General features: G+C 45.0%; 1 protein-coding gene across 1 annotated transcript; it reads right to left on the bottom strand.

Annotated features, from left to right (window-relative positions):
* Window positions 1-830: 830 nt before the first annotated feature.
* On the bottom strand, window positions 831-11,574 carry LOC118502370 (transmembrane protease serine 9-like). The gene is made up of 9 exons (XM_036034589.1): window positions 10,869-11,574; window positions 10,114-10,276; window positions 9,653-10,022; window positions 9,368-9,576; window positions 5,941-5,996; window positions 5,494-5,850; window positions 2,965-3,127; window positions 2,645-2,850; window positions 831-2,373 (listed from the first exon to the last, which is right to left on the bottom strand). Exons 1-9 carry the CDS (start codon window positions 11,119-11,121, stop codon window positions 1,985-1,987), a joined length of 2,166 nt encoding a protein of 721 aa, XP_035890482.1. The 5' UTR covers window positions 11,122-11,574; the 3' UTR covers window positions 831-1,984.
* Between the last annotated feature and the right edge of the window lie 3,357 nt (window positions 11,575-14,931).

Here is a 14,931-nt window from a genome sequence, read left to right as displayed (position 1 = left end):
TGAGCGTTGGATAGCTAGCGTTAGTACGCTCCGAAGTGTGTCGATGCCGTTGACCCAGTTGCCAGCTTTGTCATCGTGGACCATTGGGGCATTAGATTCCTTCCTTCTCCCCTTTCAGGTGGCAGGTTCGCTGCATACTTCAAGCATGCTTCAATGTTCCATTCACTACCCAACAGGAGTGACCGGTCGTCTTCCGCCCGGGCTCGAAGCGTAACATTCTTTCCCGGTTCTCGTGCATCCCGGTCAGTTGCAGGTTGTAACCGGATTGTTCTTCTTCGCTTCGCGAGCAAAAAAAACAACTTGAAAGCATGAAAAACACCAGAACGCAACACTCCACAGAGCTGAAGAGGAAGCTCAAGCTCAATGTTTTGAGTTCAAGCTAGCCATTTCCCAGAGACGATGTTACGGGTGCTATAAGTAATGTCTGCTGCCACACTAAATTAATGCACCCGTGTAAAGGGGGGTCTTTATGGCACTGGGATGCAAATACTGACTCGGGCTGCTGCTTACTTGCTAGCTGAGTAATAATTGTAACGCTTCCCATCGATGCCTGGCTTGTGAGACAAGAGCCCCGAGGCACCGATTTTATGGTGATCTGTGTTTATGGTGCGAGCTTCACAAGCTTTTCTCAATTCTTCCATAATGTTAAGCTGGAGTGGGATGTGAAAATTATTGTGAAAGTTTTGAGCGGGAAAATTTAAATTTATGATCTCGTCTCAAGTAGCTACATTTTAACTACCTTGATTAGTTGAGCGCAAGCCTTCCGCTACTTTAAAAATTTACAAATTATACACCAAAAAAAGAAGCTCGTGTTATTAGATTAAGTTAAAATGTGTTTATTCCCTTCAAGTTGTGTTTCAGTGTTCTGCACGCAACACAGCTTCCAGATAGTGGATTCACCTGGGTGCCCTGGTTGATCGACTCGTTACTTTACCTAGGTTCTATATGGTTGTACAATGCCTAGCGTAATGTTATAATTATAATCTTAACCTAACCCTATTACAGTTAATACGATCTGTTGTGCCACCAATAACGTAGCGCTCCACTGTATTTAAAAACAGCTTTTCTCCGATGTACTCCGCTGCCCGAACCAAAGCGAAACGATTGATGAAATTTTGAGGCCGAAGCGAAACGATTAAGGCTGGTTGACAAAAAATGCGGACGGAAAAACTTCAGAGCTGTAGAATTTCCTCCCGATCGTTTCTAGCGTGACACAACGGAACATCGTGTTGAGCTTAATTTGTAACGCATTACGGAACGTGGCAAAGCATCATCGCACTCCAGTCTATAGTTAACCGTTGTAAACCCATTGATAAAGAGCTAACAATTGTCACCCAGCTTCGAACGATCGCGAGTGATGAGAAAACGAGCGAGCTTCCCGTCTGAAACTGTTCAACAAGAATTGCAGCAAAAAAAGGCTGCCCTTCCCTTCTGGCTTCTGGTACGCGCGAAAGCACAGGGCCAAAAGGAGAACGTACGCGTTGTGGTGTGGACGTGGGTCTGTTTTTGTAACGTTTTTAAGTTTCGATCTCTTTTTTCCGCCGCTTATCTTCACTTGGTTTATTAATGTCTACCGTTTTAAAATTCCGGCCACGGTCAGTTTAACGGTATCGGGCAGTGACGCTCGCCGGTGGAGAAACTAAATCGGCCATCGTAGTCGGTAGTGGGGTAGGGATTTCACTGGACGGGTCGCGGCGTTCTACTGTCCAGCGTGTAGGCGTCTTTGCTACCGGGCAGAATAGCGAAGTGGAAGTAGAGGAGTGAAGAAACGACGCTTTGGAATGGTCGACTGCAGGGTGCATTGTTCAGCGCCAGAGTTGTGGTTCGAGTTGTGTCCTACATGCTAGATACGGTTAATTATCGCGTTACACTTCCTAAGGGCTTGATCCTATTTGCTGCCTCTCTGCTACCGCAAACCACCAACGCGAATCCATCATCACATGAGCCCTGGTGCGACTCTGCTGGCCCCCGGTCTAGTCTCATCTCACTCACTGCAGAAGCATCCGTCCTTGGAGTTTTCGCGTATCCAGTCGAGGTAGCGTGTCACGCGTGTGTACACACCGGGATAGTACGGCCGGGCGCAACCATTACCCCACGAAACGACACCGATCAGCTCGTAGCGTTTGTCCTCGCGTTCGGCTATCAGTGGACCGCCCGAATCTCCCTGACACGAGTCTTTCTCGCCCACTCCAAGGTAGCCGGCGCACATCATGTTGTCCGTGATCATGGATGCGGTGTAGTTCGTTTGCGTACTGCAGACTTCGTTCGAGAGGACCGGTACCTCCACTTCCTGCAGGATGCAAGACGGTTTGCCGTCCTCCTTCAGTGTGCCCCAACCGGTAGCGGTTCCGTTGGTGCCGACGTACGCGTTACCTGTTACCCGAGAGATGGTAAATAGAGGACAGTGAGCATGAGAACGAACGAGTTGGTAAGAAAACCGCAGAGGAAAAAAAACAACAACAACTACAAAACGGCAAGGCCCAAAAGGAGGTCACATTTGGGGGCACAAGCCGAGTATTTGCGCTTCCCATTAGCCGGTTTGCCAATGTTTCAAGATCGCAGCCCGGTACGGTGTGCGCTATCTGCGTATCTGCACGATGGCAGTGTGCCACATTTGGCCCACATGGCTGTGTTTCGAACTTACTCGGATCGGATGGCAGGCAGATCGGGCGAATGAAGTCCGTTATGGGTACGCGATCGTTCAGCCGCAGCAGCGCGATGTCGTTGTCGAAGTTTAAGAAGCTAAACTTTTGCGCGATCGCTCGCAGTACGAAGCGTGATTCTGGCCGTACCGAGTCGTCGCACCGGTTATGCTCACCGAACGTCACCTTGATCATGAACCACATGAAGCTGGAAAACACGGACGGAAACAGACAAACAAACATACAAACACAGTCACGTTCAACGTCTCCCCTCGCCGATCTCTACCCTGCCCCTGAGGACAGCATCCCCCGTCCGGCTTACCCTTTAACGCAGTGCGCGGCCGTTAGAACGTATCGGTCGTTGATGAGCATGCCACCGCAGTAGAATCGATTGAAGTAACTTAATCGCGCCATCCAGGGAAACTCGTTCACGCCCGTCGCCTGGCCGCCGACGATCCTCGAGGCATCGTTCCGTTCGCCACATCCTGTAAGCAACAAAAAACACACGTTGAAGCGGAGCGGTTGAGTTGCATCGGCCACACTACAGCCACACGCAAATGGCTGCTGCAGTAATTGCATTCACTCTTGGCGGCGACGGACGCGTGCGTGTCACACGATCATTCACTATTGGCACGCCACCAGCAAGCAAGCAAGCCAGCTAACAAGAACGCGCTCAGATCGTTCGGTCGCGATTTGGAACCGTTGGACGTAGAATTACCGTAACCGTTACCGTAAATGCAGAGAAGCCCGATTAAATCGACTCCAGGCCTCCCCACGAACACTTGCTCGATCGAGGCCGCGATAAGCGACGACGACGGCGGCGGCAAAGCCGGTTTGATGCTGACAGAAGGATGGCTCACTTGATCCTCTCGGCACAACCTTCGTCGTCATTATACATTTCGCTTACAGATCTTGTATCAAACGCTCATCTGGCCATCTGCTCGGGATCTGGTTGAGTGTAAAACTCTGCACAGCACCAAACAGAAAAAAGAGCAAAAAACCAAAACACAACCTTCAAAACCCAGGTGGGCAGTTTGGTAGGTCATGAATTTGGATTTGGTTCCTTTTTTTTATGTTTGGTGTTTGTCTATCTCGGACCTACTCTTTCCGTTACACTTACGCACCCAGGTACGGGAGGATCGCTCTGCAATCGATCGATTGATCATCAAACAGCTTTCTATCGAATTTTCGAACTACGTGTAAGTGTAGTAAGTGCAGCGCGCTGGGTTGTCGTATCCATGGGTGGGCCCACCAGAAAGCAAAAAAAAAAAAACAAAACCCTGAACGGAATTGAGCACACGCGAGCATGAGGCCAAGATGAGAAGGAGTTTTGTGTTTTTGCTTCATTTCCAGCTTCCTCCCAGTCTCCACTTACCGCAGTGCGAGCGGCGGGGTACAAATTAACCTTTTGATGGCCGACGAAAGGGTTCCCCCAGTTGATGAAAGTTTTCATTTTAAAAACGCTTAATCGAAGAGCACGCGCGTGGCAATAGGTGCTTTTTGTTGTTAAATGCTATCCCCGTATTGGGGTTTCGGGACAAACAAGTTAAGTTCGAGCGATATCTGTGTTCTCTTCAAGATGCACACTGATCGCGATTCCCTTCAAGATAATTGATCGACAAGTAAAGTGATACCTGTGGAGAACTTTCTGGAGGATCCAAGATGTTACTCCAACTTGAACATTATCGAGAAAGTGCTCCAGAAAATTCCAGTTCTTTCCTAAAATATTCAACTTCATCGTGAACCAGAAATCCAGAAATAGTTTGAACCTCTCTACTTCATCCTCGACACCCTGATCAGTTTTAAATAGCCAGATATTCCAATGTTAAGCGGGCCTGTAATGCGTCTCCTCAACTTCGGTACGCGTTCGAATTCGGAGACAGTAGCAGCTATCTTGAAAGAACCGGTCAAGCACACCCAAGCACAGCCGTAAGATCGTAAACATTCCGAACGTTCATCGAACTCAAAGCGTGCGACCACTCCGCCGGACCAAAATCGGTCGTAAAGCTAATCTTTACCGGATCACCACCATACCAAGTGGCAGGAAGCTTCGGTCCTCCTCAGCAGCAAAAAAACGAAGGCGCCAGGGTGATTCCGGAGAAACACTTTCACCCTCACACCCACACTGACTTCCTGTACCCAGCGACACAAAAAAAAATCACCGGAAATCTGAATCTCTCTCTCCCCCGTGGTGTGTGTAGGATTATCGCTTCTTTATTTTAAGCTTTGTGTGTGCCTTTCATCGTAAAATCTTCGAATGGTTCCACCTCACAAAAAAGGCTGACGAAAAAATGCAAATATCACAAATGGTCACAGTTGTATTTTTGCACTGTTTTTGTTTTGCTTTGGCTTGTGTACTCAAGTGAGTGTGGTGGATACCATTGAGTTTCTTGGCCACCAGCCACCGGCGGGGGTCCTGGTACCGGAATCGGAAATATATTGAGATCATCGCAAAAGCAAAAAAGGGGAAACTTCATCATCGAATAAATTTATACAGTCCTGGTCCCCAGACAATGTGTGCACATTTCATTAGCGAGCTCGAAATGCAAAATTGCTGCTGCGAACGTGTAAAAGCAACAATCGTGTGCCCTTTCAGGATGAAATATGTGTGTTGAAATTTGGATGTCGTTTTGTTTTTGGGGGAACAGATAATGAATGTGGCAGCTTATTGATTTAAATGCGAAGCTGCGGAGTTGGTGATGCGGTTAAGCATCTTTGACTAGAGTATTCGATCTCTGGAAGATCAACTCACGATCAAGACATTCAGCACTATGCCCAAGCTAATAGATAAAGAATTGCGTTATGCGTCAGGGTCCTTAGCAATTAGAGTTTCTGGAAACAGGTTACTTACGACAGCTGCAGGCACTGGACGGTGTGTCATGAGCCGGAGCCCGATTACTGCCAGCCCCGAACAACATCTTCATGTTGTCCACTATGCTGCGTTCGTCCGTGTTCTTGTTTGATGTCGCTAGCATTTCATATTTGCCCTGGGCCAGTAGTTTGCCGGAGGCTTCCTGCACCACCGTAAGCCCCAGCATCACCACCAACATCGCCCACAGCATCGCGTTGATGCGCAAATTGATGAGCTTCCGTGCTAAATTGCTTACTTCCATCCTGTGGTAGCAAGGTTTCGGGTTAGCTTTATCGGCAGCAGCACACAGCACAGCAATTCGTTCTAATTTTAGGAGAATTCTTTTACACGTTTGTTCTCACGTCAATTCTTCACACTCCCGGCTCGAGATTCACTTAACTATATGCGGATAATGGGGAGTTGCCTTCTTTTGTTACGGCTTCTTGCTATGTGTATGTTTCGGCAGCACCTTCAACAACACCTCAGTGTTGCGCAGATTAGATCTGCAAACGAACCGAATTTACCACCGACACGCTAAAGTTGCACATTTTGAGTTGCCCCACCGCACACACTAATGCATTCCCATTCACTTGCCGTTGGCCCGTTAATTGTTTTCGGGGTGAGGATTGCTACAACCGGTGGTTCGTTTGGCTTCAATTTCGACCCCAAATGGTACAGCGTTCTGGTTGCAATTATTCAAGCGCCTGCTTCGGATTTTTTCGCTTTGCCCGCGTCCGGAGCATTCACTGACGTGTGACGATCACTTATGGGAAACAGTTTCGCCCAACCGGGAGTGGCAAGTCACTTTAGCCACTGACTGAGGAAGAACGCAACTGGAAAGATGGGATGCGTTCGCCAAGACACGTCCGCTTCGCTCACGGTCACTGACTGAAATGATCGGTGTTCGGGGCCTGGTGCTTTCGGGATCCACGCATCCACGGTCGGCTTTCTCTGGGCACTTGCTTGGGTTTGCTGCTTCGCTTTTTTACCCTGGGCTTTCCGTCAGTCGTCGCCCATCGCCCAGGTCGAAAGTGGGCGGAAATCGCGAACGGTGGTGCGGTAATAGCGGGAGGTTCGGGATGATCCTCCATCCATTCATCGTCCCATTCGTCTTCACCTTCGGTCGTCTTCGGTCGGTCGATACATGAACATCACCTTTACGAAGCGTGGAAAGACACAAGCAACCTGCTCTGCTTGCTTTCGTACTGGCTTCCACACTCAGCCAGTCAACCAGCCAGCCAGCAAAAAGGTAAACAAATGCGCTCAACCCTTTCCTCCCGTTGGACGGACGATCTTCTTTAGAACGGACGTTACCACCGAGACCTTACCCAAAGGCGATTCGATCTTTGACCGGGGGCCTCATCAGGTTATTGAGATGGTTATCCGCCTTCGTGACAAACGCCCGGCCAAATATCGAGTGAAAGCTCGACGGTTGCTTATGCTCGTTGGATGCAAAGGGTTCTTTACACTTGGTACGAAGGGTCGGTGCAGTCTTGAGAGCTTTCACGGTAAGTTTCTTTTTATTAAGATGCGTTTTAATGTTAATCGAACTCTGAACTATAATCATTTCAAGGTGTTTATTCTTGGAGCTTATGTTGTCTACATTAATTTCTTATTTCATAGTTTAAGAGATATTCTCGTTCATTTTTTTTACATAATTTTTAATTATAATTGCACTGAAGATAGCTGTTGAACCGATTGATATGTGCTACAAATGGCATGTCACATGATAACTATAGCACCTTCATAACTCAACACCTTACATCTTCCAAAATAAATTGAGAGCAAATGTTGCTAAACTAATAAATTTTAAACTCGTAGTACAAAATAGCAAATATTTCATAGCATATACTGCTTCCCTTCGATTACTCTTTTTTGAAACACTCACTGAGAAATGTGTCATGACAAGAGAGATGAAAATGAGAAAATACAGTACTCACCGGAATGGGTCCAAATTTAATTATTTAAAAATATATCTGCATTTCTTTAGTACACTTCAGTCCATAAAACTTAATACAACTGTTTTTAATGTAATATTTAAAATTCTACGTTTGAAAATAAAGTTATGATAAACTTCACATTGGTATAGATAAATAAAATGTGCCATCAACTACCTTTTCAATTGTCCTCACTTGCCTTCTTTATTTTTCACGGTTCAATGGTGTTTTATTTCATGGAGTTAAATTAAATAGGGGAATTTATCATGCCTAGTTTTAGTGATTTTTTCATTATTGCCAAATACATTGAGGCTCACCATGTGCTTCTTCAGTAGTTTCAGAATTTTCTTGAAAGAAGCTGGAAATATTGCAAACATCTTACCGTTAGAATGCACATTGGGCATTTGGTGGATGAAACCAAAAGCAGTACAAATTGAATTGAATAGGATAAAACAATACATAGTTTCCATAACTAGAGGTTGAAACTAAGAAAGAACTATTAGTTGTGTGTTAGTTATGTATTATCTTTTAGTAAGTGACTTTTTAAAGTGTTATTTCATACTCCGGCCTTTTATTATTTTGACGTTCGATCGATGTTGATGTGAATTAACAATTCGGGAAGGAAATTAGATGCAGAATTGTAAAACAATACATTCAAGTCCAAGATATCCAAGTTTGTCATCAAGCGCTTCAATTAGCTTAAAAGACCCCAAGGACCTTTTCCAAAACTACATTTAAGTACAATGCTTCTTTCTCTACGTTGAACAAAAAAGCTGCTCTTATCCAATTCGTCAAAAATAATTTGAAAAAATCCTCTTTGCTGTGAACCAAATGTCACAAAATCACATTTATAACGATAAAAGGAATTTCAATTTTTTTTTTACATTTTTTTTCATCCCACTTTTCAATCTTTATGGTAGTCTCAAAACTCCTGGTATTGAAAATTTGCATTACGCACTGTTTTGTCTTCTAGGGTCAGTATCGGCATCAGACAAATTAGTTTTATCCCGATATTTATTCGAAAAGCTCTTTTGAAGAAAATGCAATCATGGTTACTTTTTAGCACGTTATTGTAATAAACATACTACAACCGAACTGACTGGAAGTTTATCAAATGAAAGCTGTACTAGCCGCTTACATGGAAATAAGAAAATAAGACAATGTAAGTTAAACAGCTGATTTTAAACATACGAAAAGTAGCGTTTATTTAACCGACGACGAACGATTCCTCATGTTTTTGGAGGCACAAAACACAAACTAGCGAAATACCTTTCATCCCACACACCATGAGATGATGATTCAATTACGATAGTTTATGTGCGATAATGAGCTTTTTGTGATCGTTTCTGGCTCCGCCCTCCATATTTGCTCCGGCATGCTGGCAAACCATTCCGTGAATGTTTCTGCGTACGATACGTGAGAAAATTTCTTTCCCTCCTCCACCTTCCTGCGGCCGAGTGCCGAGTCCCAGTTGCTGCAGCTCACTATTTATGCTCCCATTTCTTTTAATCGTTGCTTTTGTTCTTCCGTCATCCAATATGCCGACATCGGTGTCGTGTGGGCCTTTCCCTGTCCGTGTTTACTTTGCTTTGTTTCACACAAAATCTCAAACACATCACGCAGCGCGAAAGGCAATGGCAACCGTACGAGCGCCCCAATTAGTGCACCAACATTCTGTGTCGCTTGGGTAAATCGATCAAATTATCACCCTGCCGGTATGCTGCTAGCGAACGGTGGGAGGAAAATGGGACACAACCGACACAACCCTTTAAGATTGCATCTCGCAGCCTCTGTAGCACAAAAAAAAAAAACAAACAAACGACCCCGATTCCCGATACACTTGAAAACAATGTTCAGTTATCCGGTGGTATTGTCAGTCGAGCTAGCTAGTTTTCGCGCTTTATTTACAATATGTTCCTTTTCCCTTCTAATATCACTTCGAGCAGAGACAGGTGTCGTCGAGGTTAGCGCGCAGCCAGGGAAGATAACGCGCCACTCGGGTGTAAACTCCGGGATAGCCTGCCCGGCCACACCCGACGCCCCACGACACAATCCCCACAATCTCGTGCTTATCACCGTTTCGCACCAGCAACGGTCCACCGGAATCGCCCTGGCAAGAGTCCTGTTTGCCTTTACCAGCGCACAACTGTAAAAATATCGTTCGAGAGGAAAGGAAGTTTAGCTGATGTTGATAAGATGTAATTTATTCTACCGCAGCTTACCATGTTTGAAGTTATGCGAGACGCACGGTACTTCATGCTACGACATTGATCGAGCGTCAAGATCGGTACGTCCACGTGCTGCACTAATGCTGGAAGTGTACCACCTTCCGAGGTCCTTCCCCATCCGACGACCGTACCCAGCTGGCCGGCTGGCTCACTGCGTTCCTTGGGCAGACAGACCGGTCGAATGGTTTTCGTAAAGTCAACAGGTTTGCGCAGCTTCAGCAGAGCAATATCGTGATTGTAGGAGTTTTGATCGAAGCTCCGATGGCGTATGATAGCGGTGACCGCTCGCATGATCGCCGGTGTTTCGGACGCTACGAATTGATCATAATCGCCCAGGATTACACGAATCTTGTTGCGTTTCAATCTGAAACGGGAAGGTGAAATAATTAGTCTTTCCATCAAATTACACTAAAGCTAGTTGGAATGAATAAAAGTGATGAACCATAGTTACCTACCTCCGAACGCAATGTGCCGCAGTCAACACGTAATCCCTCGTCAGAAGTGATGCTCCACAATGGAACTGACCATCGTAAACTAGTCGTGCCAGCCAAGGGTATTGATTTACCCCAGTCGGACGCCCTCCAACTATTCGAATTTCCTGATTAGCCGCACCGCACTCTGGAAAACACGATAAGCAACAGTATCAACTTAGCAGGCGTAGCAATTTTAGCGGTCGTGAAGACGGAAAATTTAGCACACGCTACGGTTTCAGCCCGACAGGTATGCAATTCGCACAGCAGAAGCAGAAGCAAACGCGTCAGTTAGCATAAATTCAGTTAGCATTTACTTTCAAAATTTTGTTTGTTTAAAATTAGCGTTTTCAACTCATTTATTATTTTTTACAATGCACAAAATCTTAAAGTTTCACGAATAGTGTATTTTTTTATTTTTATTACCTTTAGTTTTTGAAGAGGTTATCGACTTTAATAACGGTCATTAAGTTAATATACAGTAAATGAGTATCAAATTTTTCATATAAATCTCATACATCTCATACATCTTAGAATTGCATGCAGATTGTACATTATATTTATACATTATGATTTCTTTTTTTACTTGTTGTAGAAAAAATGATCCTTAAAGATTTTGACTTTTACTAATTAACTTTCAGAATCTAAATCGATGCAATAATTGAACCCAGGCTTGTTTGTAGAACGAACCCATTTAGTATGAGCTTTTAAGAATTCATACCAATCCTGCCGATACTTACCACAATCGCAGCTTTTCACCTGATTGTTGCTCAGGTCATCATCATCATCAAGCGAAAAAGCGGCCGTGTTCAATCCAAACAATGTATCGAACAGAAACCGTCCATTTCGAGTGATCAATTCAGTATCGTTCCAATGCACGCCTCCCTCTACTTTTTCCACACTGCCAACAAACACTAGAGCGGCCAATACCGTGCCGACGATCAGTCTGCTCACCAGAAACAAATCCATTTCCGAATGTGTTCTTCTGCACATAAAATTATCCTACAAGTTCTGCGGTCCTTCGTTACAATCCTGCTATGGCTCTACCTTCTCTTTCCTTCGTACCTTGTCTTGAACTTCTTCTTTCGTCGGCTACACGTGCTCGCTTACGTTTGTGTGTTTATGTTTGAAGTTTTGCGTTCCTGTGCCAACAACATCTGCGGTCAGTTAACTAGCCGTTAGGAGCGCCTTTTGCAAATGGTATTTTTCACTACGCTTCACTCTTTTTTGTTTTGTATCTTTCACTCAACGTTTCACTTACAACGTTTTGTTGGCGCGGGGTTCGATGTTTACACGATTCATAATCTCATTTCACTTTCTTCTGCTCTCGGCAAGGCACGACGTCGGGGCACGGGTAACATTATTTAACATCAGTTTAGCCCGCATCTGCCTTCAACCACTGCGCGCACTGCACCACTGCGTACCAGCTGAACTTGGATACGACACCGTCAGACCGGACGGTCCAGCGACACCAGCCTGGGCGAGCTCACACTGCACCGCCAGATGATGGACGGATAAATGTTTCGTTCACGATTTTCTTCTTTTTCACTTTCATTCGACCAGTCGACCAGTGTTTTGCTAGACCGTCTTCGCTATCTTCACATTCGCACTACGTCTCACCACGCACTGCCGCTTGTTGTAATAGTTTCACTCCACAGGTACATGAGTCAATCGGTACAGTAGCAGCTCCTTCTACGAACTCTGTGGAAAACGAGAGTGAAAAAGGCTAGCAACAAAAGCGCTAGTGGCCAAGGGGAAATCCGTTTAATACTCGATGATATGATATAATGAAAGGAATTTTGGGATGGGTGTCGCCATCTCAACTCTTCCCGAGTTCCAACCCCGATAGCGTCAAGGAACCTCCCTCAGCTCGCACCGGAACTACATTAGGCGACACCAAAATTTAGAAGCACGATTTCTTGCATCTTGTCTCGGGCGCTTCGTGACTTTTGTTTCGATAAACTTCATTAGATAAGTAGTGTCGATCGACGCGTGATGCAGCAAAGTCAGCCGCGTATGTCGCTCTGATGGTATAAAGGTGTCCACAGTTGGAACCAATCTTCAGGCTTGCACGGGAAGAGTAGAGAAGGACTATGTAAAACCCCCCGAGACAGTAAGACATGCGTTGCCCTAAGCGAGCCACCTTGTGTATGAATGAGGGTCTTCTCTCCGGGTAAATGGTCATATCCGCTTGCAAAGCGCACTGCAGCAGTGAAAGGCTTTCTCGCTTATCGGGTGCTAGCCGTGATTGGGTGCCTGTGTGGCGAAGTTCATCGCTCTCATTAGGAAGATAAGCGATTCAAGTTATTTAAATGGCTTAAGTGGGGTCGTTTGGCTTTGGAAAATGATTTTCCTTTTACTTATATGCACAGCTTATACGTATTTATAAATAGCTGACCAACACTCAAGTATGTTTTCAAAAAAATGGGGTACATTCTTGTCGATTAATTAAGGATTAATAATTTTATACCTTATGATTTCTGCTAAATATTAATTCAACGGGCTAATGTTCAATAAAAGACCATATGGCTGTCTCTCTGGGATAGATTCAAATTCACGACCTCGTAAGCCCATGTAGGTGCAGTTACTACACACACTGGTTGCCTAAAAATATGTAAAAGACCAAACCGTCATCCTCACTACTAACGAAACGCTCCAAACACTATCACCAACACAGACGCACACCAATTCACACCATTTGCAAATTTAGATAATGTTTAATCGTGACACACTTTTGCACTAACATATGTTTCGGATTCGGCCAGCCAACAAAGGCCAACCATTCACCAGTTCAAAACGCCTTCCCTCGGCGGCCTCAAATCTCACTTCACTTCACCCACATTATCGGCCAATGTTTATGAAAATTATAAAGAAAGTTTATGTGACCGCTTTCGGATCGGATGCGGTTGAAAACCTGTCTGAAACGTTTGGTTCAACCCATCGACCAAATGAGAACTGTAACACTCGAGGAACGATCCGGAAACTTCACTTCATCATAGCAGCTAGATTGTGGACTTGATAAATATCTTACTGAACTATCACGCACGGTCACCTCCTACATAGAGTTTCTTCCATAAAACGAACGACTGTACAAGTCACCACAACTTCTGGATGGAAATGCGCACTATCACGAGGACGGTTGAAAGTGAAATGATTCGAACCCGGACACGCACGGCTGTTGGGAAAAAGCGTCTGCGAGGCGAACCTTCGGCCACCTTCCACTAACGTCGTAGGAAGAGGTCGGATTGGTCCATGGAAATGTTGTTGCACCTCCAAGAACTGGTGATCGATATAGTTACAATTCCTCGTGAGCTCACCGAACACTCTGCTCACCGTGGCTGTGGCTCAACTCAAGTGATCGATGAAATGAACATTTCGCAAAACCGCGGTTGTCGGCGGTACAAACGGCCATTGTGGAACACGCGAAATTCGTCACCAAACCCGTACACTAGCCACCGAAAAAGGAGTTATGTAAAGTGTTTCCGCACTGCAAGCCGATTGGCTACGTTCGTACGATTGTACACAATTCACCACACTCACCGCATCGAGGTGGTCACGGAACGTGACGAATGTTAAACTCCAGTTGCACACCGAATCCGAGTCCAGGGACCTGAGTTTGGGGGAACACGGGTTCACTAAAGCAATGCAACGCCGCTGCTGCTGCTGCTGCAACTGACTCACGGTTTGATCGATCGATCGACTGCCATACTGGGTGATCGATTTTCTATCGTTATTCAACTAGCGTGCACATTATGAGCTTTCTTCTGGCCCATTCCACTGCAGACGACGACTGTCACAGAACTAAAGTTTAACTTACTAAGTTGTACTGTGCGCCAAGTGTAAGATGGTAGTTACTTAAGAGCTTGTACGAGCTGTTCTCTGCACCACACCATACCACGAATGGCCTTGACTGTATGACTTCCTGCGCTACAATGGCGCAGGATCGCCGACCAAAGAAACTACTTTCATTTTTCACCATCATCAGTCGGACATCGCGAGAGGGCACCCTCACTGGAAGGTGTTTCGTGAGAGTAGAAAAGCATCGTACAGGGGCACCTAAGCTTATTTGCTGCACGATTTCTGCTATCGTTCCAAACTTTTAAGGAATAATTTACGGTGCTGAGGATGTCCAGTTCACTATGAAATATTTTTTCACTATAGTTTTTTGTGAATTGTGTATTTTTTTTTAATTGCCTCGTATTTAAGAGAAATGTCTAAATATATAGCGTATGAAGTCGTCTGGCAGCGTATATCGTATGAGTCCTCGGCAATGCAAAAGCTCATTTAGTTTTTAAAGGCGGTGTTAAGGCTGAGCATCCGTATGATTGATCGAAAATAAGTTAAATATAACGGACAGTACCCAATAAAAACAAGAGACCAAATCAGTGATACAGGGTCGGGTCATTAATAGAAGACATAATCAATAGAAGATAACATTCAAATCATATAAATTTCAGTCGATTTCAGCTCTGGAACAGAATGTAGTGACCCGGTTTTAAGCATTTGTCCATGTGTAAATATTATTCAACTTCTTCTGTTATAATCTTTTTTGCAAATTAAAATTTTCGAATTACGTATAAAACACGTTTAAAATTACTGTTAAAATACATTTAAAAAATCAGCTTAAGTGTCCAAACCAACCGATTGTTAGCGTGGCACGTGAGAAACCCTGCAAACTACACTCAAGTGGAGAAGCTACTCAACATGAAGCGAACGAGCATATGTGCATTGGTCAACACACACGGCAGAGAGAAAGGAGATAAAGAGCGATACATCGCTGCTGTCGAAGAGAACTGGTCCGGC

Source organism: Anopheles stephensi, chromosome 2, assembly GCF_013141755.1.
Source record: "Anopheles stephensi strain Indian chromosome 2, UCI_ANSTEP_V1.0, whole genome shotgun sequence".
In the NCBI taxonomy this organism is placed as follows: domain Eukaryota; kingdom Metazoa; phylum Arthropoda; class Insecta; order Diptera; family Culicidae; genus Anopheles; species Anopheles stephensi.
This window is presented reverse-complemented; position numbering and strand designations above follow the sequence as displayed.

Bases quoted from the DNA above. Each gene is read 5' to 3' on its own strand.
- LOC118502370 (XM_036034589.1), bottom strand. From the start codon at position 11,121: ATGTGCAGAAGAACACATTCGGAAATGGATTTGTTTCTGGTGAGCAGA. The intron at 10,277-10,868 runs GTAAGTATCGGC...CGTGTTTTCCAG, and splicing joins GGTGAAAAGCTGCGATTGTG to AGTGCGGTGCGGCTAATCAG. The intron at 2,374-2,644 runs GTAAGTTCGAAA...CTCGGGTAACAG, and splicing joins CTGCCTGCCATCCGATCCGA to GTAACGCGTACGTCGGCACC.